This window comes from Podarcis filfolensis, assembly GCF_964270895.1.
Source record: "Podarcis filfolensis genome assembly, chromosome: 5".
In the NCBI taxonomy this organism is placed as follows: domain Eukaryota; kingdom Metazoa; phylum Chordata; class Lepidosauria; order Squamata; family Lacertidae; genus Podarcis; species Podarcis filfolensis.
The window spans coordinates 53,803,375-53,827,905 of NC_139608.1; the positions used below are offsets into that span (position 1 = coordinate 53,803,375).

The following is a 24,531-nucleotide window of genomic DNA, read 5'->3' on the forward strand; positions in this document are numbered from 1 at the left end:
TCTTTTTGGGGCAAATGCAGGCAGTTGTAATATGGTGGAAGGAAAGCATTATTTACTACAGATTTTGTTGGTAGTTCCCTAGAGATTAAGCATATATGAAGGCTGGTGCATGACTTTAACCGTGAGTGGTTCTGCCAGTTTTTGTTACTTGTTCTGTATCCTGCTTGCTCTTCAGACCACACCCGAGGACCCCTTTGTCTCTGCTGATGCCCTTCTCAGTAGGATATCTCATCCACCTTCAGTGTGTGATCAGCTTCAATATCTAGAGCCTGACTTAGCAGAAAAGAACCCCCCAATATTTGCTCAGAAACTTCAGGTTTGTAATGGAAGTCTGTCAGTGTTCCTTCAGTGTTTGTAAATGCCAGTAAAAGGCTAATGCTCTTGTCTGAAAAGGGACGTGCAGCATAAACCTTCTGCAAGCCTACGAGGAGAAGTTGTGCTATGCTAATATATTTTTTTGTTGATATTATTTTAACCATTCATGTGAGGGGTGGGCAAAAAGAAAATGAAAGTCCGCACGAGAAATTTGGTCACATGCTAGTGTGGGTGGAATGGCATGCAGGGGTTTGGCTCTTACTTTAAAATCATTATCAGGTGTTTGAATGGTGTATACTATTGCTTTTAACTATTTCCCCCCCTGTAGCTTTGTGCCAGGTTCACAGTTGTCTTATCGATCTTCCAGCATCTTATACTTCCTGTTTGGATGGCATTACATCAGGACAATTTTCAGGGGTTTCTCCACAAAGTGTGACTGACCAGAAGACTGTTTGCAGAACAATGAAGCATTCCGCTGGATATTATTATTATTATTATTATTATTATTATTATTATTATTAAGCAGTGGAAGATTAATAATAATAATAATAATAATAATAATAATAATAATAATAATAAATGATGCATCTAACTTAAAAAAAAGAAAAGAAATCAGTCCTCCAGAACACTTCAGTGCTCTGCAGGCAGCATCCTGGCCAGCCACACTTCATTTAAAGTCCCCTGGAGATAATCCTGATGTAGCATTGTCTGAACAGGCATTCCAAGAAGTCAGGAGACTGATAAACTACCTAAGAATCCTGCACAAAGCTACTGTACAATAAAAATATGATTAGGCGTGAGAATTTACAATATTCAGCAACCTCGATGATTTTAATGTTAAGATCCAGAAGCAAATCCTCACACGCCCTTCAAGTTTCACTAAAGTTATCACACATACACAAGTGGTGGGGGACAGTTTTGCAGGAGGCAAATGGTTTCACAAAGTGGTGTTGAGGATTCAGTTGTCCGAAACTGACTTTGAACCAGTCATGTCCTTGATGATAAAAATAATATCCTCCAGACCAATTTACAGTCTATAACACACCCACACACTTGTATACACCCCTCTTTTAGAGCCCAGTGTGTGAACTGGGTATACAGTGGTACCTTGGTTGTCGAACTCTGACTCCTGGAACTGTTCCTTTGAATTTGTACTGCAAACATGCGGAATTGCAGCGCAAATTAAAATGTCAGTTCTACAAATGCACTTAGCTTTGGGCTTAAATGCATACTTTCTTAATGAAGATCAAGATAAAGCAAGGCAGAATTAAGTACTCATTTATTACGGCCAGTAGAAAGGATCGCACACAGGAACAAGAACTGCCTCAGTGGCTCACCTCATTGTCAGTCTTGTGAGGGTGATTCTCTAAGGCTGGAATCCTGGGCACACTTCCTTAGGAGTAAGTCACTGAGCTCAGTGGGACTTGCTTCTAAGTAAATCTTTGTATGGGTGAAACTATTGTGAAACGATTTGTACTGCGCAGCTAGAGGAGTAGCACATGCCACATTATCTAGCGCGTAAATCTTTTAGCAATATTTTCTAATAAGTAAATTGGAGTGAGTGGTCTTAAGGCAGCCTTCCCCAACCTTGTGCTCATCAGATGATTTGGACTACAGCTTCCATCAGCCCTAGTCAGCATGGCCAATGGTCAGGTATGATGTACGTTGTAGTCCAAAATATCTGGAAAGCACCAGGTTGCAGAAGTCTGGTTCAATATGTATGATAATTTTTATCATTTAGTTCTAGTTAATTTTTCAAGTAACTGAAAGCAATTGAATTATGAATGGTGGAAGGAGAAAGCAACATATAACTAATGTCAAAAGAGAAATACAAAATAGATTAAAACAAAAATTTTGTTTCTTTAAGTAATTTTTAATGTTCCTTAACCAGAAAGCATTTTTTTGGCCCTACTTTGCTAGAAGTACTTGTTCACGTGCTGCTTATGTTTCATTCAAACCCTGAGTTAATGTCTATGTTGTCCCCAAACGGTGATCATAACAGACTGATATATGGCATTCATTTTGCGAATGTGGACATTCATTTATGTCATGTTCTTAATGCATTTTCCCTGTGCATCGCTCACAACCATCCCACTGACAGGAGGAGTTAGAGTTTGCTGCAATGAGGATAGAAGCCCTGAAGCTAGCCAGACAAATTACCCTGGCTTCTTTCAGCTCCTCAGATACAGAGGTATCTGTGACCTGCCTGCAGTTTGTGTGCAACTGATCACAGCTTAAGGAACCCAAATGCGTTTTCTTTTAACAAAAGTTTCTCTGAGTGGTGTTGCGTGATGTTTCTGGCACCTTCGTACTTAGGAGGACATCAAGAAGCATGCCAAGAGTCTTCCTCTAATCCCAAATTCTATCACCTTCACTTGCAGATATGTTTTAAAAATCACTATCATGTGTATTTGGCTACAGATACAACTTTGGCCATCAGTCTGCTTTGGTTTTCACAGATTAATGGATTTCTTGGTCACTTAACTATTATAGTATCATGGCACAGTTTACAGTTTGGAGGCTTTAATCAAAACAGTAAATTCAATTAAAATACACCTAATGGACCAATATCCCACAATTTGGTGAAAGTCAGCTTTCACGTGGAAATCTTGAAAATTGCAGACAAATGCTGTGAAAGTCCAGAACTTGGATATATTGATGAATGTTCACAATTAACTTGCACTGTGTGATAGCACTCACTTCTGTGTGTCCAAAAGTGGGGAAACGTGTAGCTCTTTTTTTAATCAACCACAAAATTTACCTGGCATTGTTAGCATTCATTTGTGTAGGCCATGATTCACCAAATTTTCGGCATTCACTGTAGAATTTTATTGTTTGAAAATGTCCTGCAAGTGTGACACCTAATTTAAGCATCCGTGTCCAGCAGTGTATTTCTTAAAACGGGTGACATCTCTAATTAAATTCTAATTTAAAATTTAATTGTCTATATCTGTGAATGAATAGCATTAGTAATAGCCAGGCACAATATCTGTACTCGAAGTGAGCCCTGAGGCTTGTTTTATAGAAGCAGGATTTTGTCTAAATTACCTATACATAAAACTCCAAGGGCTGGTGCTTAGTTAGCTATAAACTGCATGGGGGAGCATTTTTGCTGTTTGAGGAGTGATTTTAAACATCTTAACCCGTTTTGCCTTACGTGTTTGAAGGTGAAAAGTTCAGCCAAACCACATCTCAACCTTCTAAGCAACAGGACTAAAAATAAAATAAAATGGGGTGGGGTAGGGGGAGGAGAATTGACAGTTTCTAAGCAAGGGGAGAAAACCTCCCTCCACACAAATCTTCTTTATTCTTTGCGATCTAAAGTGTTTCCTTCCTGATAACGCCTACAGCATGCTGGCTGTTGCCATGTTGGTGTGGGGTTGCTTCTGTGATGCATGTGGTCTCGACTAGAGTAAAATGTTAGCTCTTAAGGCGTGTGTTTGATGTGCACAGCTGCTCTGCAGGGTCCCTTGCGGTGGTGTTAATGCAAAGGTCACAGCTCATGGGGCTTGACTGGAGCGGGGTACGTGTGTGGTTTCAGTCCTTTTTTTATTTACTGCCAGCTGCACATGGCATTTAGCTGATATTCTGCCCTAAAGGAAACACATATTTCCAAATTTTGAGCATATTGTATGCATGTGCTTTTGGAACTCATTTTTGTTTTGTAGCACGCATGCACCACATGTACACAACCGGATGGGGCAGCTGTGGAGCCAGTCCCAAGGTGATTTTAGCCATCTTAAAAACCCTTGCACCATAGCACTATAACTGCACTTTGTGTGGATTAGACGGGCGAGCTGATTTTCAAATGCAAAGTTTATCCCCCCCCAACCCATTTTTATGAATTGCTCAGCCTAATTACATAACCTGAAGCTCAGCTGCTGATTCAGTGGGCACAATGAGTGTAATCCCCTTCTTATTAAAACCAATGGCAAATTTTCCATCAGTTTATGGTGCGGCTGGGTCGATTTATTTTGCAGAACGCTACGAACAGGGTTTTAAAAATTACTTTACTTAGGGAAAATTGTGTATGTATAAATAAGTGCATGGGAACTGAACCCATATTATTTTAAAAGACTAATAATTCTGCATGTTAAGTTCCATTTGAACAAAATTGTAAGTCAGCCGTTTTGTGGTTAGAGAAAGGGGAGCAAAGTAGATAAGTCAAAAAGCTTGAAAGGACAGTTTGAAGTGAAAGTGGTAAAACTTTCTGATTGTTCTTGAACTCTGAAGACATTGGGAATGTTTTATTCTCTTTGAGGGAAAGGTGGCAGCAGAGGAACTGATAAATAGTCATTTAGATCATTCAGATAGATAGATACAGTGCTTTTTCTGGGGGGGGGGCGCAGGGGGACGCATACCCTTAAACATTTTGTGAATCTAAGTTTGGCCTCATTGAGTAGGAATACGAGTAGGAAAATGAGAGTACCCCTAAACTTTTTTTTAGAAAAAAAGCACTGGGTAGATAGTATCCACACACACCCCCAAATATTTTCAAGATTATGTACATTGTCAGCACTAAACAAAGTAAAAAAGAAAGAATAGAGCAAGGAAATAGGATGTGGTAAGATTGATTTTGTTATCCTTTTTTAATGCTGAAGATCTGATATCTGGTAGCATCTCTTCCAGCTTAATAGCTTTTCTGCGCATCTTGCATTTAGACTGGTATCCATGGTCTTAGCTAGATTGGGAAAGGAAAAACAATTTATATGCCTTGTATATACGATATAGCATTGTGCCACCAGATTGCGCCATGGAGTCCCGTTTTTCTCTACCTGTTTTCCCTGTTTAAATATACAACACATTTAACTGAAACGCTTCTTTGATGTGTCTAGATCCAGCCCATATGGATCCATGTAAATTAGCATTGCTGTACGACTGGACTTCTGATTATCTGAATTATGACTGTGTCCCTCCCATAAAAGATAGTGGCCTAGTTCAGACATCATGCTAAACCAAATATGGCTTAGTATGAATGAGCAAGTTGTATGTGCTCCCACAGAGTAAATTACTGCCTCTCTGCATCTCCCCAGTCATTCTGCTGCTGCACAGGGTTGAGTAAAGCTATGGTTTGGCTTAGAGGGTTCTCACAGACAAACCATGAGCCATAAAACATAATACATATATGGGTTACAGCTCATGGTTATTCTGGAGAGAGCTAGACCATCAGACACACACTCATCTAAATGGTAGCAGAATGACCAGGAGTAAAGCAGCCGTGATCTCGTCCCAAGCAGGCATGGCTTGACTTAGTGAGATGTGAAAACCAGGCCATTATGAGAGGATTAGCCTTGGAATTTGCCATCTTTAACACACACATAAACACCTCACATTAGAAAGCACCTATAGTGGAATGTGTTCACAGCAGAGCTGCCAAGTGATTAAATGATTCCGGTTGATTAATGATCTTACTTTTAATCAGTTAATTACATTTGAGAGCTTTAACAAAATGTAAGAAACGTAAGGATCAAAACCATGCACTTGTTAGAAAGAAGGACCATCTTTAATAACCTACCAAATAAAGCTCGAAGCCGTAGTTTACTACTATGACATTAGGCAGCTTTGCATATAATGCTAAACAATATTTTAGTGCTGTGTGGATGAGCCTCAACATGCACACATTCCTCATTCCTCTACCCACATGCCCAAGGGGAGAATTTCAGAAGAATTTACTTTCACTTTTGTGGAATCTCACTTTAGTGTTATACTTGAGACAGACATTGCCAGATTTACATATAAGCTAAAAAAGCTATAGTTTAGGGCCCCACTCCCTTGGGGGCCCCTCCAAAAGTATTTCACTATTAATATACTTCTTCTTAATTGTATTTCATTTCAACAATTACTTTGATTAGATACATATTTTGTTATGTGCAAATGGCTTTAGATACCTATTAGGTCCATAAATTACCATATAGCAGATATTCAAGACAAAAAACAAAAAACAGTGACAATTTGTTGTTGGGAAAGGACAGCTGGACATATAAAGGGCCCCATTACCTTCAGTAGCTTAAGGCCTCATCAAACCTAAATCTGGCCCTGGCTAGGAATCTCGATTTAAACCACATTATGGTCAGTTGCATAATAAGCCAACTTCAAAGCATGCTTTATGATGCATGGGTTTCTTTTAAACCAGGGCTTCTGGATCAAACCTAACACTTAGCTGTTAAGGAGCATCCATTGTTTAGTCATAGAATCATAGCATCATAGAATTGCAGAGTTGGAAGGGACCATGAGGGTCATCTAGTCCAGCCCCCTGCAATTCAGGAATCTTTTTGTCCAATGTGGGGCTGCAATCTGAGATTGAGAGATTGAGGGTCTCATGCTCTGCTGACTGAGTTGTTATGTGTGAACAAAGCCGCTGCTGAGTGTTACGCTGAACATTATTTGAAATACTTTTCTCTGTAATGTTAAAAGTTCAAAATTCATTTTTAATTCATAGTTATGAAATGTGCAGATATTTTCCTGAGTGGATTAGCACGATAATGGGGAAACTGGAGGAGCAGCTAATTAAGTGCAATCAAGCGATGTTATAGCTCTGATTTTGACAGATAATCCAGAAAATTTGATGCTGGAAAAGTCCCCGTGTTTAAGTCCCCATGTTTAATCTGAGCTTGATAGTTTCTTCTGATGTCTTGTTAGGATACGAAGAGCACTTTTTGGTTAACTTTCCACTTTACGCCACCATTGCCAAGGTCAACTGAAGAAGCAATGGGTGAATCCTCTGGAAGCTACAGTGTCTTACAGTAGCTAAGTGGAGATTACTTATAATAGGATCTACTGGATGACTTTGCAGGAACATTAATCCTGCTCGATAGAGGGTAGAAATTAGACTGAGTTTTTCTAGAATATCATAGAGCTATATGTTTTAGTTGTTTCATCTACAATGAATACAATTTCCTGGAAAATCCCTGGACTAATGGCCTGCTTCCTTCAGCAAGCACCTTTTAGCCATCAGCTAGTGTAGGAACAAAAAGTAACAAGGGTTAAGCCTATGTTCTTCTTGCTCTGCTGGGCCTTGCTGCACACTTCTGAAATACATCGGTTTGTTGGATGAGGCACGCTGTGAATCAAAGTTCAGATAGGCCATTGTTGATATGGTTTGCTCTTTTGATAGACCTGCTCAAATTCCATGAGAGGAATTGTGGTCATACTTAAATTTCTCGTTGATATTGATACTGTAAATTAATAGTTCATAAGAAACTGTAGGACGCAGGTGGCGCTGTGGGTTAAACCACAGAGCCTAGGGCTTGCCGATCAGAAGGTCGGTGGTTCGAATCCCCGTGATGGGGTGAGCTCCCGTTGCTCGGTCCCTGCTCCTCCCAACCTAGCAGTTCGAAAGCACATCAAAGTGCAAGTAGATAAATAGGTACTGCTCTGGCGGGAAGGTAAACGGCATTTCCGTGCACTGCTCTGGTTTGCCAGAAGCGGCTTAGTCATGCTGGCCACATGACCCGGAAGCTGTACGCCGGCTCCCTCGGCCAATAAAGCGAGATGAGCGCAGCAAACCCAGAGTCGGCCACTACTGGACCTAATGGTCAGGGGTCCCTTTACCTTTAAGAAACTGTACCTTAAAACATCACACCCCTGCCTTACTAACAAATTCTGAATACAGCGTAAGAGAGATTCTTGCTATAGCAGAGGCATTCGAAGGACCTTTGATTAAGGGCTGAACTAGATGTGATGCTAAATGTGTCTTTGACTTAACATGCAGGTTTGTGCACATGTGAGGAGGAGACAGATAATCACAGCATTGGCACCAGTGGGAGTCTTCTTCCCAGGGCATATTGCAGCTTCAGAGGAAGGTCTTGTGCCAGCACTAAAGCAGAGAAGGAAGGGATTATGTCTCCCCTCCAGGCCTTCTGATATCCTGATAATTATCAGCTTCCATCCAGCTGATGGTATTTGCATTTTTAAAAACCTTGGCTGTTAAATACAAACATGCTTTTAGCATCCTGTGGAGTTTGGCCTTCAAGGTATTGCACAATAGTTTTTTGCAGAGTGAAGGAAATGAACTAAAATTCCTGTCTCTTATATATCTAGCTCTAAGTAGCCTTGCTGGGTTTGGTCATCTGCCTCTCTTATTTTGTATAATGCTCTCAGTGTTGGTACAAGAAAAGTGGCCAGTGGAAAAGAAACAGGTTTGCTTCCCAAAAAACAAAAGTAAGAGTTCTGAATTCCTTTATCCTATGCAAAGAAATAGTTGAGCCAGCCTCCTAGTATGTTCATGTACACAATAGCTCTTGTTGCTTATAGTTTCTCAGTTAAACTTACCTTGCCTGAGTCTAGATTAATCTTGGTTTGCTTACGTGCTTAATGATCATCCATAAATATTGTGAATTAGTTGTGTACAGCCGAGTTACCTAATAAGTATTGTGATCATATTCTCTTTTCATGTGGTCTGCGAATATGATCCCCATCTGCAGAAACTTCCTTAAGTTACTGCTCTCTAGTGGTGCTAGTGATAATATTAACACTAAAATGAAAAACAATAAACTGTAAGTCCTTATTTTATACCAGGTGTGTATAAAACCTGTGGGCTGGAGTCCAACAATATTTGGATCTTCATTAAATAAATAAGTGAAGGTGAAGCTATTGGGATAGTCTCCTCCCTCTATGCTATTTTTATGGAAATTTGCCAAAATCTATCCTTCAAACATGGGTTGCCATACGTTCTATGACATAACCTGGTAATCAGTGTTGTATCCCTAGACTATCTTAGCCAATGGCTTTTGATGGTCTTATCACTGTTTTGCTTTTATGACATTGCATGCATACATCTTTTAGCAAAAACCTGACTGCTTCCAGGCAAACATGCCCGCATGTCTGACAATCCTGCTGCTATTTTCATCTGCAGAAGCTGGAAAAATGTAAAAGAAAAAAGAAAAGATGTTGAAGTGTTGGGCAGACCAACGGAGGAAAGCCTGATGGCCTCTCTGCTTCTGACCCTAGCCTATCTTCACATGCAGAAGCTTTCACTTTAGTTTTCATGTGCATTTGTTCTTCTATTGCCTTGGCTTTTTTAAATCAACACTGTAGGTGTAGTGCATGGTTCAGCAGGTGCCAGTCTTGGGTGTGGCATGGGATGATAACACTCTTAAAGGGGTGATAACAATCTTAGGAGAGAAGTAGTGAATTTCAGCAGAATGTGACTCTAGCACTTGGATGAGCAGGTAGGCATAAACCCCAGGACACTGAGTTCTCCAACTGACCCTTGTGCAGAAAGACTGTGTGGTGCTCATGTTTAGGCACTGATGAACTTTTCAACCTGATTGTGCTTCATCTAGAAATATCAGAATTCCCAGTAGCGTCTGCTATGTTCAATAATTACTCTAGAGCCATTAAATTATTACCAGGGCTTTGAGAAGTCAAAGACATACAAGTATGAAAACAGAAAATACAATGAACGGAATAGCACAGTGAGCTGTAGTCAACAAACACTTACTCGCTGAAAGTAATGGACCTACATTAGTCCCTGACATTAATTTCAATGGGTCTACTCTGAGTAAAATATCATTGACTACACCTTTCTATATACACTTTCTGTTTTTCAGTTCCATTTGCATCTGTATAGCTCCATCTAAGCTATATACAGATGAACATTTTCCATTCATCATAACCTCACATTTCCTCATTGTCCACCCCCCCCCCCAAATATGGATACCTGAAATACTAGTGGAACGTATGGTTACTGTAATTATCAACACTATTCCTCTCTTTTTCAATGAACAGAGAGACCCTGCCATCTCAGCTGATGTGTCCATCTCTAAAAGTGCACTCTACTCTCGGATAAGCAGCTCGGAGGGAGAGAATACCTCCAGTTTGCTCTACCAGCAGCAAGACTTGGATTCTGCCTTGAGAGTTGCCAGGGAGGAGGTAACCCATAATCTTAAATGATAAAATTCTGTTTGTTTGTTTTTTAATGAGTAGGCTTTCCTAAGTGCAGCTGTTCTGAGGTTTACCTGTGTACAAAAAGAATGTCTATGTTAGGGTGTTGAAGCAATGGGCTAGTACAGTTGTAGTGCCAGCTGCTTTCTAACCATGGTTCACATTGGAATGTTTCAATGAATAATTCCACTTAGGCATAAGTTGTCTCTCAACACCCTTAGCTCCAGTTCAGCATGATGTCCCATGGTTAACCCTAACCCTGGAGTGCTCCTAATCAGCATTTTAAACCTCAACCATGGCTATGATACAGCTTCTCTTCACTGCCCCTCAATTGTACACCTTTTTCTGCTCTGCATAATAGAAAACTGGCCCCATCAAATTTTGGGTGATAATTTTTTGTTTGTGGGGGAAAACTTACACAGTTGAGGCATGAGATGTATCTCTGAACAACTGTTTTGTTTAGCCAGGAGAGAAACGTATACAGCAGGTGCACCATGTTCATTAGAATATTGGATTTATGCGCTTGGAAGCCTTTGGCCAAATTTTAGCCAGGCAGATTGGCTTACATCAGTGCTACATGCGTAAAAGGGAAGTGATGAGCAACAGTTGTGCAGTTTTCTCACTGATGGTGTGAGATACAGCATGTATGCTTGAAAAAGGTAACAAGAAGGTTCAGAAGATTAGAGCAGCATTGTATATTAGCTAGAATGGGAGTCCAAATAAAGGTGTCAGTGTGGCTCACACCAGTTTTCTACATGTACAACAATGGTGATTGTCACCCCAGTCTCTGTGACAATTTGCTGGCTAGAGCAAAACCTGGATATAGATTTGGCACACTTTACCATATTGGCCTGAATATAAGCCTCACTTCTTTCCCAAATTCTGACTGTGAAAAGTTAAAGTGCGGCTTATATTTGTGACCTTATGGTATGCAGCCAGGAGCGCGGGGCAAACAGCGCCAGGAGCACAGTAAAGCTGCACCTGCCCCTCACATAGTCCCCCATCCTCTCCCCAAGGTCAGGAATGGAGAGAGCGAGGAAGGGGAAAGGCCTCCAGCAACACAACTGACTCCCCCACCCTCAGCCAGGAGCAGCGAGGAATAGAACGGCTTATATTTGGGTGTTTTTTCTCTCCCCCCCCCTCAAATTTTAAAAGTGCGGCTTTTATTCGGGTGTGGCTTGTATTCAGGCCAATGCGGTATTTCTGCTTAGCCATAATGTCTTCTAGAATGGTAAAAGCAGGAAATGCCTAAACATTTTTATTTGAAAATCTTCCCATTTTCTTAATGATTTAAGAAGTTACTTGACAAGATGCTTTGTGCCTTTAAGATGATTTAACAGGCTTCTTTCTCCTCTTGTAACAGATCATAGCTAAGGAAAGAGAGGTGTCAGAATGGAAAGACAAATATGAAGAGAGCAGGAGGGAAGTCATGGAAATGCGGTGTGTTTTTATTCTTTTATGCCTGTGCTTTCAGAAGACTTGCTGTTATAACATATAAAGGCATCCATACGTAAAACAGCATTTGTACATTGCTGCTATTTGCTGTGACTTATTTATTTTTTGCATCAGATCTTTAGTAACACGGAGACAATGAACAAAATGCCCAGAATACCGCTTAATCCTATCTATTAGTCTTGTACTGTTTTATTATTTATTATTTTATTTTATTTATTTATGTCTTTATTAAATTTGTATACCACCCTTCATCCATAGATCTCAGGGCGGTTCACCACATAAAGATACAATAATAAAAACACAAAATGCACAATAAAAACAGGAACCAAAAAACACAAACCAGAAAAAATGCCTTTTGCAAGGGATTCTTGAGAACCTTTGCAGTTAGCTGTTAGAATCTCCTGCAGATATGCCAGCAATATTCACATTCACAGAGTATGCCTAATATGGGTTTGAATTCCTAACAGCATCAGGTTATTATTATTTTTTTACCAGGCAGTACAGATTGACGTGCAAACTGCCTTGAATATTCACTTGGCAAACTATGACTCATCACTCAAACATAACAGACTAAGGCTAGTCACATTTGATTAGCCTGATTTCACTCTGGAAAGGCAAGGATCAGCTTCCTAAATCACTTTTAATCTGCTTATTCCAGCTAGCCTCTTTTTGAGAACAAATCCAAAATAGGATGCAAGGGTGTGCTTTTAAAATGAGGATGTAATAGGATGCGAGTGTGTTTTTAAAATGAGGACAAACCTTTCAAATTGTCATTTTGCTTGACAGCTTTATGACTTTTTCATAAAATTATAACATTATGGATTTGTCATGGCATCACAGATTATTTTTTTATTTTTTCCCCCCAAACAAGAATGTAAGCCCTCGTTATTTTTTAATATATAAGATTTGGTATAATATGAGGCAAGCCGCTGTTTTTACTGCAACAACCCCTCTGCAAATATGCACTTCCTGGCAAGAGGAACTGTATTCTGCATTCCAGTAGCACCTTAAAGACCAACTAAGTTAGTTCTTGGTATGAGCTTTCGTGTGCATGCACACTTCGTCAGATACTGTATCAGATACTGTATCAGATACTGTATCTTCGTATCTGACGAAGTGTGCATGCACACGAAAGCTCATACCAAGAACTAACTTAGTTGGTCTTTAAGGTGCTACTGGAAAGAAAAAAAATTTTTTGTTTTGACTATGGCAGACCAACACGGCTACCTTTCTGTATTCTGCATGTTAAGAATTCACCAGTTAGGCATATGGAATAGCAAAAGGGAACAAACTGTCTTCGGTTAAAGCCTTTGACAAAACCTTCATTGATTTTTAATACACTTGGATCAATCCCCAAAAGTGTTGTAGAATTATGAAGTCTTTGGTGCATCATCACTGCAGATTGTGTAGATGACTTGCTTCAGAAGTCTTGTTGTGGTTTAGACACTTGGTGTTCCAGAGGAGTAGTAGATATGACTTTGCTCCAGAGTGATGATGCTTACAGAATTAATTATAACAAAAAAATTAACCAGCAGATTGCTTCCAAATTTTGGCAAGTTCAAATATTCCATATTACAGGCCTGTCAAGATTGCAGTCAGCTGTAGTTTGATAAAGGCCTTCATTTGTGTATGGCCCATCTGGACTAGGGAAGCAAAGAATCAATCAAATCAGTCAATCAATCAATCAATCAATCAAGTATTTATTACAATCTATCAAACAATATGCAAAGTAAAAAATCAAATCCTCAGTAGAACCGATGATTAACAATGGCAAGCTGGAAACTAACGATCATGGCAGGTCTAAAAGTTATGACGTTCAGATATCTTGCCATCTGTTCAGTAATAGATTTATTAGTCCCCTCGAGTAAGATACTCAAAAGGGACTGACAAGGAAGCCTACTCATAAGAAGATAACTTATGTGTTCTCTAACCCATTGATCAAGTCTACAGCAAAAGAGGGAATGTATCTAGCACACTCTTCACTGACTCTCCCAGATGCCAGCTGGAAGAAATGGAAATTGCAGTCCAAAACATCCAGAGGGCACCAATTTGAAGGCTAATCTAATACTAGACAGGCCACAATACATGGCACTGCATATCTTGATGAGGACATGAGTTTAATATCCCCACCCTGTGTGCTGTGCTGTGTATCAATTAAGCTTTGATGGAGTGTTGCCCTGTTGTTACTCAGCTACATTTATCTTATTAAGTATGTTGAAGGTATTTAATAAGGCTTTTCCTTAAGAGATGCCATTGCAAAAGTTAATTTCTGTTCATGTATTATCTTTTCTTCTTTTTGTATAGGAAAATTGTTTCAGAGTATGAGAAGACGATTGCCCAAATGATAGGTAGGTGGTGGTGTCATGAAAAATGAACTTCTCTGTCCTCATTCTGATAAGAGAATATAAAAACTTATTTAAAGTTGGGTTCCTTTAGTCTTAAAAATAAGCAATAACTGTGACGGTATCTTAGGGGGGCAGAAGCTACTAATTAGTCCTGGAAAACCAGTCTCGCGTTCTCCTGAAACAGAGATCTGAAACATAGCTGGTCACATCACTTTGATTTTGTACACAACAGCCTAGGCATCTTTGATAGAATCTATTGCTCCATCTTCAGAAAGTCCTTTCATTATTCAGTGTTACTTTTATCAGAATGGCAAAGCTCTCTGCTTAATTACTCCTGCCAAAAGGTGATGTCTTTACTTCTCCATGGGTGATCTGTAACAGGGCAAGCCAACATGGTGCCCTTTGAATGTTGTTCAACTACATCTCCCATCATCCCTGATCACTGACCAAGGGGACTGAGACTGATGGGAGTTGTAGTCCAACAAGATCTGGAGAGCACCACATGAGCTACGCTGATCCATGAAATTATTCAAACAAGAACAAATGATTAGATATTGAAATATTTAGCAACTGGCAATCTGATCCTAAGTACTCCAGGCATTATTTCAGGCACAATATAAGTAGTTTTGTGTGCACAACAGAATCTATGGCTCTTTTTCCTAAAGGTACCACTTCATTCTGAGAGTCTCAGAAGTAGTCTATGATCTAGTGCACAAAGCTGATTCTATGAAAGTGGGTCAGGAGCCCCACTTCATGTGTGCAACCACTTGGTCCTGCCTAAAGAAGGTCTTGGCAATTGTTACCAATCCCTTGTTCATCTGAAAGCTGGTTTTTATTAGAATGTTCCCAAGGAAATCTAGGCAGATGCCATAGTTATGTGCGGTACTTCAAATGTGATCTGAGCCAACTTTGTGATGGCAGTTGACCCAACATGGGAGTAAGAAGGCAGATGCCTAGTTAACAAACTTCACTCTGCAAAAGAATAAGAGAATAAAAAAGGAAAAGTCCCTTTCTATCTGATTGCAGGCCAGTATTTTGTCTTCAAATACCTACATAAATATTTCACAAATAAATGTTTATAAAATTTTAGATCTGAAAATGTTTTAACACTCCTGGACATCATTGATATTTCTTTTAGAAACCCTGTTCCAAACCAGCTTGGCCATTAGGCAGAAGCTCTTCAACTCTGTGGCATACATTTGTCAGTCATTAGCTTGAAATGCACTAGACTTTTTATAATATTGAATCTAGTAACACCTTTAAGACAGACAAATGTTATTAGTAGAGCATAAGCTCCAGCATATAAATTCTTATTATTTATAAGGTAGTTTGTCTTAAAAATGCTGCTGGGCTTAGACTATCAGCAGCTTGGAAGTATTATTTAAGTCCCTAAAAACAAAGTTCTCTTCATTTGGAATAACAGACTAAAGCCACATAAAGGAACATCGCTTTGAAGGGTTTAAAATATGTACATTGTTTTTGGAAGCCATATAATTCTGGTCTTTCTTTCCCACAACCCAAGTAACATATTTGCAATTTTTTAAAAAATAATTGCAAAGCTGCCCGGTGAGTACAGTGCTAATATGAATCTTGTAGATTCATGAGATCATATTAACATAGCAATGGAGCAACCACTCATCTACTTCCAGGTTTAAATAAAATAGACTAGCACAGCTCAGTCTACTGAGGAGTACTAAGTGTTTGTTTTCTGTAGTAGAGCCCAGCTATTCAGAGTACAGAGTACAATTCTGGAATGTAGTACCATATGTGCACATATAGTTCAGTTACAAATTTGTAATGGGTAAGTTCGATATGCACATTAAAATGTATGTTTATAGATTTAAAATATTATCTTCATACCTGTATGGGTTAATTTGTGTCTGTCTGTTCTTCATAATCCTTTCTGGCCTGTTTCTTCTATTGTCCTCCGTCAACATCATTCAGCATCAGCATTATACATTTATTGTTAGCAGTTTCCAATGCATATTGCACACATCTGTGTCTGCTTGTGAAGCATGGTAGTCCCTCATTACATCCTAAAAATTGCCCAAAGTTGCTCATCACTAGCATTTTGCTTTTTAGCTCTACAGGCTAGCTTTCCCCAATTAAAGAGATAGATAGAAGCATACCTTGATAGTTTCTGATGAATTTATTCCAGTTGGCATCTCTCAGTCTATTCCCTTCACAGAAATGAGTCACTAGAACAGTTTCCTGGTGCCAAACACCACACTCGAAAGGCATCATTTATTTTGTCTGTTACACTTGTACCATCCTCTTCTTCTGAAGAACTTAGACTGGCTAGGTATAATTCCTGGATTGCCTTCCTTATAAGCAGTGCTCAAAGCCAAACCCACTTAACTGTAGCACTTGAATTTGATCATATGGCTTCATATGATCTTTTGTGTCATCTTTGGTGCTGTGGATACTGGAACTATTCACTGCAGATATGACTTTGAAGTCAGGACTCTTGTTCCCTTTCTTCCTTTTAACTCAAGAGCTTTGAATCTTGTGTTTTTGTGGTGGTTAATTTTTCTGAAAAGATATACAATTTTATCACCAGAGCAACAGAATCTGAACTGAGCCCTGCTCTCTCTCTCTGTTTCCCCCCTCCAGTTAAGATGAAATTACTACAGACTGAATTTACAGTGCATATTTCTTAAGAACTAATTCCCACTAAGCTCTGTGGCTCATATTCCCAGGGAAACGTAGATAGGGTTGTATCCATAGGGATTCATGTGCTTTGGCAAAGATGCAAACTTGGGATGAAACCTTTGTGATAGTCACCCAAAGTAAACTTTGCTGCCATTTTTTATGTATACAGGTAGAGTTCATAAGCTTCATTGGCTCATTGTCTGACTGTCACATGGTAGAAATGAGTGCGTGTCCCCTCTTCCATACACCTTAAATTACATTATTTCTGTGCAAATGTCCCAAGACACATTTTTCCCTGCCTTTGGACACTATGGAATAATCACATAAATTAAACCCTCTCCTGTAAGTGGCTCTTTGTGAAGAACATAAGTTATCCATTTCTTTAGGAGTGTGATGGAACAGAGAGGCATGTGCTTGGAAAGATTCGTGAGAGTCTGTGTAGATGATGAATCCTAGAAGAAATATAGGATAGAGGGAAAAACCTTCTACAAACCAGTGCTAATATTGCTTCTAATACCGTGCACTGTGCATTGCATCCTCCTTACTAGTCCCCTAGGTGGAACTAATGTAGGCCAAGGACAGGATAAGCCAGCTCATGGAGATCAGAAATGCCTCGGCACATGCTCATTATGACTTTGATCTTCACATGTTTCATAGTGGCTTCAAGACTCAATGCCCAAAATGCCAAACTGTACTAACATTTTTTATTTTTTATTTTTTATTTTTTATTTATTTATTTATTTATTAATTATTATTATTATTATTATTATTATTATTATTATTAAAAGTTAGGCTGGCTTAAAAATTCCTATGGCAGGATGCTTTATATTATGGGTGGGAAACGTGTGGCCCTTTGGGTGTTGTTGGATTCCAACTCCCATCAACCCCAGTGGTCAGGGGATGATGGGAATTGTTGTTCAGCAACACCCAAAGGGCCAAAGGTACCCCCATTCCTACTTTATATCATGACAGGAAGATTTCACATTCCAATTTGGGGACAGGGAATTTTGCTTACTTGGTGGCTTGCTTCTAAGCTGCATCGCATGTGTCTCGTATCACTTGGTTAGACATGCGGCAAGATCACCCAGTGTGTATATAAAAATATATTGATTGTGCAGTATACAGATGATGAAGTTACACACATTAGTATTCTGCAGAAGAAAAGTAAGGGGGGGAAAACAGCTCATCAGAATGGTTTCCACTTATAGCTTGAAGAGACCCTTCTGAGCTCTTTATAAATCTGCAGCTGTGACTGTATTTTGCTAATCCCTTTCAATATAATACTGAATTGGGTCAAGTAGTTCTGAGAAAGCTCTAAAGAAGTGTCTTAACTAATGGAGAACACAGTACTGCAACTCTCACCAGAAATGTAGATGAAAATATATCTGCAGGCTTCTAAAGTTATGAATAGGAGCTGTGAGGCAGGAGCTTATATCCTCAGTATCCTTTGGCATGTACCTTTCAGATCTTGTCTGTCTTCACATAATCTCCTTTGTTAAATCACTTCAGTGTGCCTCTGCTTCAGCCCCTATTGCATGTTCATCTGCATTCCAAAATTAATTTTTGTGTTGCATTGTTTTTTGTGTTTGCAACATTGTGGGCACCATGCATTCTACAGGCCAAGTACAGGCTGGCAGGAGAGTCTGCAAAGTAAAATATCACCAAATCTGAAAGCAAACACTTCACCCACAGATTATGCAAGCTTTTTTTCAAATGGCCCCTTGCACTGAACGTTTTGCCAGTATCAATTCCATATATAGCCCTCCCCATTTCTTATGCTTTCATGTTTACAGACCCCCCACAGCTCCCTTGTTGAACCATTCATTCACATGTTGGCTTCTCATTGCTACAATTGACAATTGAAAGTACATTCATTCATTCATTCAAGATTATTATGCTATTTACCTCTTCAACATTGAAATAAGGGGATATTGCCCTCTTTGCGTTACAGATTGTTGCATTTAAGTTTTTTCTGCTTTCTTGATTAAATTCCCTGATTTTTTTTCCTATTTTGCTTCCATTTTTGTTGCTTCTTGTTCTTTGCTTGCAATTCCAAAACAAAGGCAAGCCTGGTAAGTAATGCTTTCACCAACTTTGGCACCTGCATATGGCATTTCTTTTTTCCTTTTCTTTCTTTTTCTGTGTATTTGCCGTATCTGCTTAGAAATACCAGACAATGATAGCCAATATCCTTTGAGACGATTGGCAGATTTCTGGTAGCAGGCTTCATTTTAACCTCCGAAACAGGGTATAACGACAAATATGTCATTACCAGCAGACTGTGTTTCAGCGTTTTCAGCATGTGTACAGTGGCAACGGTACATAAAATTATATACAGAAACTGTTTCTTCCACCCATGACCAATTTCATATAACCTTCTTTAATGCACATGTTTTTCCTCTTTGGGTTCTAGCCAACTGGAATATCCATCAGTGAGATGTACAAGCTTTAGCTGTAGGGACAACAAATTCATTTCATTGTAGTTAGTGATGGTGTCTGAATTCCCATTTTCGATGTCTCCCCAGAAGTGCAGGAAAAGAGTGTGCAAATCTCCACATTCTGAGATACAGGAAGTATATCCCTTTTTTGGCAATCATAGTCATAGAGGGTTTTACTTACCGCTTTTTCCACAGATACATTTGTGCTCAAAAGCGTTTGCAGAAAATAAACAGCCTAAGTACGATCATATGGTGACCATGGTAAAAAAAATATGCTATATAACACTAAGAAGTCAATAGTTAATAGTAACAGTCCCGTCATGAAGACTTCTAGGGCAAGGGGGTGTGGTGTGGCAGGTGGAAACAACCTTGTGCATAGTGTTGTTTGGGGTGGGGGTTGTTATTTTGTTTGGAGCAACCACTTTTAAAAGTGAAGATCTGTGTGTTGTTTGCTGTGTTTAGCACTTCCACGAACGTAATGATTGATGTAAGTTGAGCTCATTTTCTATCAACAGGAAGCCTAATCAGTATTGCTGAATTAATAACCGCACTGCATTGGAATAAGCAAGTTTCTTAGAGCATGGAAGGCAATTCCCAGGCAGAAACATTTCTGTTGTGTTTAGTGCCTGCTTCTGTTCCAAAGGAGAGAAGCCAAACTACACTTCTTTACTCTGTTTAAAACCTGCTTCCCCAACCAGGTGCCCACCACATATTTTTGATTACAACTCCCATAATCCCTGGTCATTGACTGGGGCTGATGGGAGTTATAGTGCAAAACAGTTTGAGGGCACCTGATTGGGAAAGGCTTGTTTAGAATGTATCATGAGGAGAAATGAGGTCAATTTAGTTCCTGCATCAGAAAACAAACTAAAATTTAAAAACAATCAACTTTCTGGTTAGATGAAATTTCCAATGCAAGTTTTTTATTAAATTCCTGTCCAGTCTTCACTCCCAAAGGTGCCCAGTTTATGTCCCCTCTATCTTGCTCTTGCAGTATCTCATGCTAATGTTTAATATTCCCTATGAAGCACAGTAGATAATACCAATTAAAAAGTTTTTATTATTCTTACTTGTGCTTCTTCTGTAATTGTCTCTCACAGAGGATGAACAGAGAGAAAAATCCATGTCCCACCACACAGTCCAGCAGCTGATTATAGAAAAAGAGCAAGCATTATCAGATCTGAACTCTGTGGAAAAATCACTGGCAGATCTCTTTAGAAGATATGAAAAAATGAAAGAGGTTCTGGAAGGATTTAGGAAGGTAAGTCACTGTGAATAAATACTTGTAGACTAGTGCCTCAGCCTGGAGGTCCACATGCAACTAAGGTGTACAGCTAGAGAGATGTTTTGCACCCAGAGGCTTCTGTGTTCCTTTTAATTGACAGCCTGATTTTCATCCCTGTTTTGTGTGCAAATCACAATTCCTCCATGGAAATGACTGGGGGTGCACTTGAGGGTGAGGGGAAAGGGACTTGCCATTCGAAGCCGTGACGTTTGATCACAAAAGTCCAGTAAAATAATTCTTGCCCTCCTATTAACTCTCCTTTTTCTTTTCACTTAAGAATGAAGAGGTATTAAAGAAATGCGCGCAAGAGTACTTATCACGAGTAAAAAAAGAAGAGCAGCGATACCAAGCCCTCAAAATTCATGCAGAGGAAAAGCTGGACAGGTATTTTGGTAGTGGATGAGAGGAGCCCTGGTCTGTCAACCAAAAGCTTCTGTCTAATTCTCTAACCCAGTGGTGGGAATATCCAACCCGTAGGCCAGTTTTGGCCTGACATTGATCCCAAATTGATCCACAAGGCCTCCCCCCCCAAAAAAACCATCATATGTGCTGCCAGGTGTGGGGCAGGTGGAGATGCAGCTAGATTGATTGTGCTGCTGAGTTCCCTGTGGGGAACTGGATCACACAGCCACTTGCGGCAGAAAGCAGGATTTGAAGCCATCACCCAACAGTTGGTAGGCAATGACTTCAAGCCTGCTGATCAGCAGCTCTTTGCAAGCCCTGCATGGTGGTTTGAAGTTCTGACCATCATCACCTGATGTCATTGTGATGTCAACTGATTGGCAACCTTGCTCATCTGTCACAGTTGACTCACGGAGGGTAGAGGAGATAAGAATCTGGCCTGAACAGGTTCCCCTTCCCTGCTCTAGCCTCAGCTAATTTTCATATATTTGCCTCTTTTGTATTATTTATTCTGCAAGTCATGAGTGGAGGAGGTCCATATATATTGCTGAATCCCTGTGATTCCTGCTCTGCCTTCTGTTCCATCTTCAGCTTCTGAGGTTTCACTAGACATTGTCTCCATGATTAGAAGGACCATTTTCACAGCCAAAGAAATCCATCCCTTTTTTCAAATTGTGCAAACTCAGTTCTGCATTCAGTGGCAAGTTTTGTACTTGCGTAGTATGATCACTGCATAACCACAGCCCTGTTTTATTATAAATTTCACATTGACTCATGATTGTGTGTTATGAGTCACAACGATGCAAATTCCAGCTCCCTCCATTATAAACATTGTGCATGAAATGTTATCATGTTTAAGTAGCTCTCAAGTGTGACTTTTCCAAGGGCAAGCAGGCACATGGACCCACTAGGATGCCTCCATGTGTCAATGTTGTGAGTGTATACAAAAAGCAAGGCAAACCCTCCATGGCCTGCACTCTTAATGGGCTGTGTTTTCACAGAGCCAATGCTGAAATTGCACAAGTCCGTGGCAAGGCTCAACAAGAACAGGCAGCTTACCAAGCCAGTCTCCGTAAAGAGCAGCTGAAGGTGGATGCATTGGAAAGAACACTGGAACAAAAGGTAAACTCCCTGTGAATTGTCTTATAAAACTGCTGCTAGAGGGTGTATTGTGTTTTGTATCTGTGCATCCAGAGTCAGATGTGGTACTTGCTTGCCCAAACAAATTAAGAACAGGAGAATTCCAACTGAGTAACTCTTTCTGATGTCACAGTTCATGATCCAGTAGGTAATGTGTTTGTTGTCCAGCTTGAGTATTCTAACTGGAGCTGGAATTTGACCATTGTGAATTATAGGATGATGTATTCAACACAGAGACCTAGCTGGAACTCACAGTTCACCGGAATCTCTTACGGGTCATATGTACCGTGTAGGCTGGCATCACATAATACAAGAAGTCACCTTTGAATGTCAAGTTAAAATATCTGGAAAAATTCTGCTTTCCTATTGTAAGTGATATGCCTATTACATGAACTGCACATGGTGACCATAACAATTGGATTGCATATATGGTATATAGATATAGTATGAAAAGCAGCTATTTTTAAATCCTTTTTAAAAATCCAAATGGGCTCTGCATAGATCCCGTTATTTAGAGACAGAGCTGCATAAAATTAATCACTGGCTTTAAAACTGTAGAGTTCTCCCTTTGCAGGTACAAAAACGGATAAAGCTGCAGGCTGCGTTTTGAGCTTGACACCTTGAACAGACTTGCACCTTTAAGTAAAGATCCTGTCATAAAAACATACCAAAAGCATGGATGAGCCAAATTTACACTTGTTGGACCTAATTTGGTGTTGTTTTTTTTACAAGAAGCCCAAGATCCACCAAGCAGAGCTAAACGCAAAAGATACATAGTTAGAATTAAATGTGCTTTGAACACATTCTGACCTTAGACATTTGTTGACAAGACCAAAACTGGAGCTCACAGTCCTTTCCCACAAAAGTCCACTCCTGGTTCACTTTCTTTCGGCAGCCTTATAAAAAGTGCCATTTTGCAGTTGCTAAACAACTGGGAGTCAGAAATCTTGCAGCAATCTTCTGGAGATCTTCCAGAGATCTACCTTTTGCCCACTCCTGGCCTAAAGTCCCTTTGGAGGCATTGGTACAGCAGCAGCTGCTACTGTTTCAGTGCTGGAAAGGTTGCATATTGACATCATGACAAATGCATGGTGCCCTTCTTTCCATGCTGAGACTATGCTCCCAGTGCCATCATCAACTTCTCCACCGGTGCAGTGACTACTTGAAATGTAAATACAGCTTTGCACTAACAAATGTTTCCTTGCTTTGTTGTGTGTTCTTTTTTCAGAATAAAGAAATAGAAGAATTGACGAAGATTTGCGATGAACTGATTGCCAAAATGGGGAAAAGCTAACTTTTAACCAAAATCCTGGATTTCAACCTTGAGTGCAATATGACCATTGGCACACTGATGTCCACATATTGATGTGAACAGGATCTATTTTCACTTTTTTGTATGCACTACTGTATTTTTCTTTCTTAATAATGATTGATTTGATTGTATGCAGTACTAAGAAGACTATCAGATTCCTTGCTATTGTTTGCAATTTTTTCCGTAGAATAATTCATAGCAAGTTGATCTCAAAAAGTTCCTGTATCAGGGAGATTTGTCAGATTCTTTAATAAATTGCAGTTGCTCATCCTAGCCTTTTCCCTTTGTACATGAGTTCCCATGTTGGATGTCTTTTTTTTTTTTTTTTGGATTTAATATAAATGTGTATTACTTGCATGGGGACTCTTGCCTTAAGGAATGTACATTTTATCTGCATTTGCTGATTTGTAAAATAAAAATAAAACTTGAAAAACGAAGGGGATTGTCCCATCAAGTCGTTATTATCAACGAATTTTCATTTCCAACTGGATAATAGGTGTGTCTTCATTCCACTACTTGTGTGTGTGCTTTAAATGGAATTCTAGATCCCTGATGGAGGGGGTACCCACATGTTTAACACACAGCATGGCATCCAAGTCCTCTATACCTTCAAGAGATGAGACTTGTTTTTTTCTTTTCTTCCAAAAGAAGCAGCACTAATCCCCAGAGGCTAAGTAGTAAATATATTTAGGGGTTTAATCATTGATCTGGTGACTAGCACTGTTCATTGATCTTGCTTATCTTGCCTTTAAGACTTCTGCAGTGGCATTTTCACAGGTAACTTGAAACTTCCTAGAATTACCACCTGTGTATCTTTGATATCATCACCACTTTGATTCACAAGTGAAGCTACCTTTGGTGTAAGGTCTCCTCTGTCCTCTGTGGGAAAGGATACAGCGGTGAGAGAACGAGAGAAAGCTTGGGTGTTGTAGTGGTTAAGAGCGGTGGACTCGTAATCTGGGGAATCGCGTCTCTGCTCCTCCACATGCAGCTGCTGGGTGACCTTGGGCCAGTCACACTTCTCTGAAGTCTCTCAGCCCCACTCACCTCACAGAGTGTTTGTTGTGGGGGAGGAAGGGAAAGGAGAACGTTAGCCGCTTTGAGACTCCTTCGGGTAGTGTTAAAGCGGGATATCAAATCCAAACTCTTCTTCTTCTTCTTATAGCAAATGAAATTGTCCTGTCACTGGCCCCTGCATCTTCACCAGAGGGTTGGGAGAACCCTCAAAACACATTTGGGGTAGTGCGTGGTTTGCAGGGAGAGAAAGTCCCAGTGTGCAGGCAGGGATGACTTCATTGGATA

At 39.8% G+C, this 24,531-nt stretch overlaps 1 protein-coding gene across 42 annotated transcripts in view; it reads left to right on the forward strand.

Annotated features, from left to right (window-relative positions):
- TACC2 (transforming acidic coiled-coil containing protein 2) overlaps positions 1–23,666 on the forward strand; it is a 153,923-nt gene extending 130,257 nt beyond the window's left edge. For 21 of the 42 annotated variants that reach the window (XM_083616766.1, XM_083616805.1, XM_083616806.1 and 18 more), the window contains 9 exons: positions 176–316; positions 2,417–2,506; positions 10,045–10,188; positions 11,564–11,640; positions 13,960–14,003; positions 20,191–20,351; positions 20,653–20,759; positions 21,779–21,899; positions 23,146–23,666. In XM_083616766.1, coding sequence (XP_083472892.1) covers positions 176–316; positions 2,417–2,506; positions 10,045–10,188; positions 11,564–11,640; positions 13,960–14,003; positions 20,191–20,351; positions 20,653–20,759; positions 21,779–21,899; positions 23,146–23,211 — 951 coding nt within the window. In that variant the 3' untranslated portion in view covers positions 23,212–23,666. The remainder of the gene's footprint in view (positions 1–175; positions 317–2,416; positions 2,507–10,044; positions 10,189–11,563; positions 11,641–13,959; positions 14,004–20,190; positions 20,352–20,652; positions 20,760–21,778; positions 21,900–23,145) is intronic. The other 21 variants (XM_083616767.1, XM_083616771.1, XM_083616772.1 and 18 more) reach the window with 2 other exon arrangements.
- Positions 23,667–24,531: the final 865 nt, after the last annotated feature.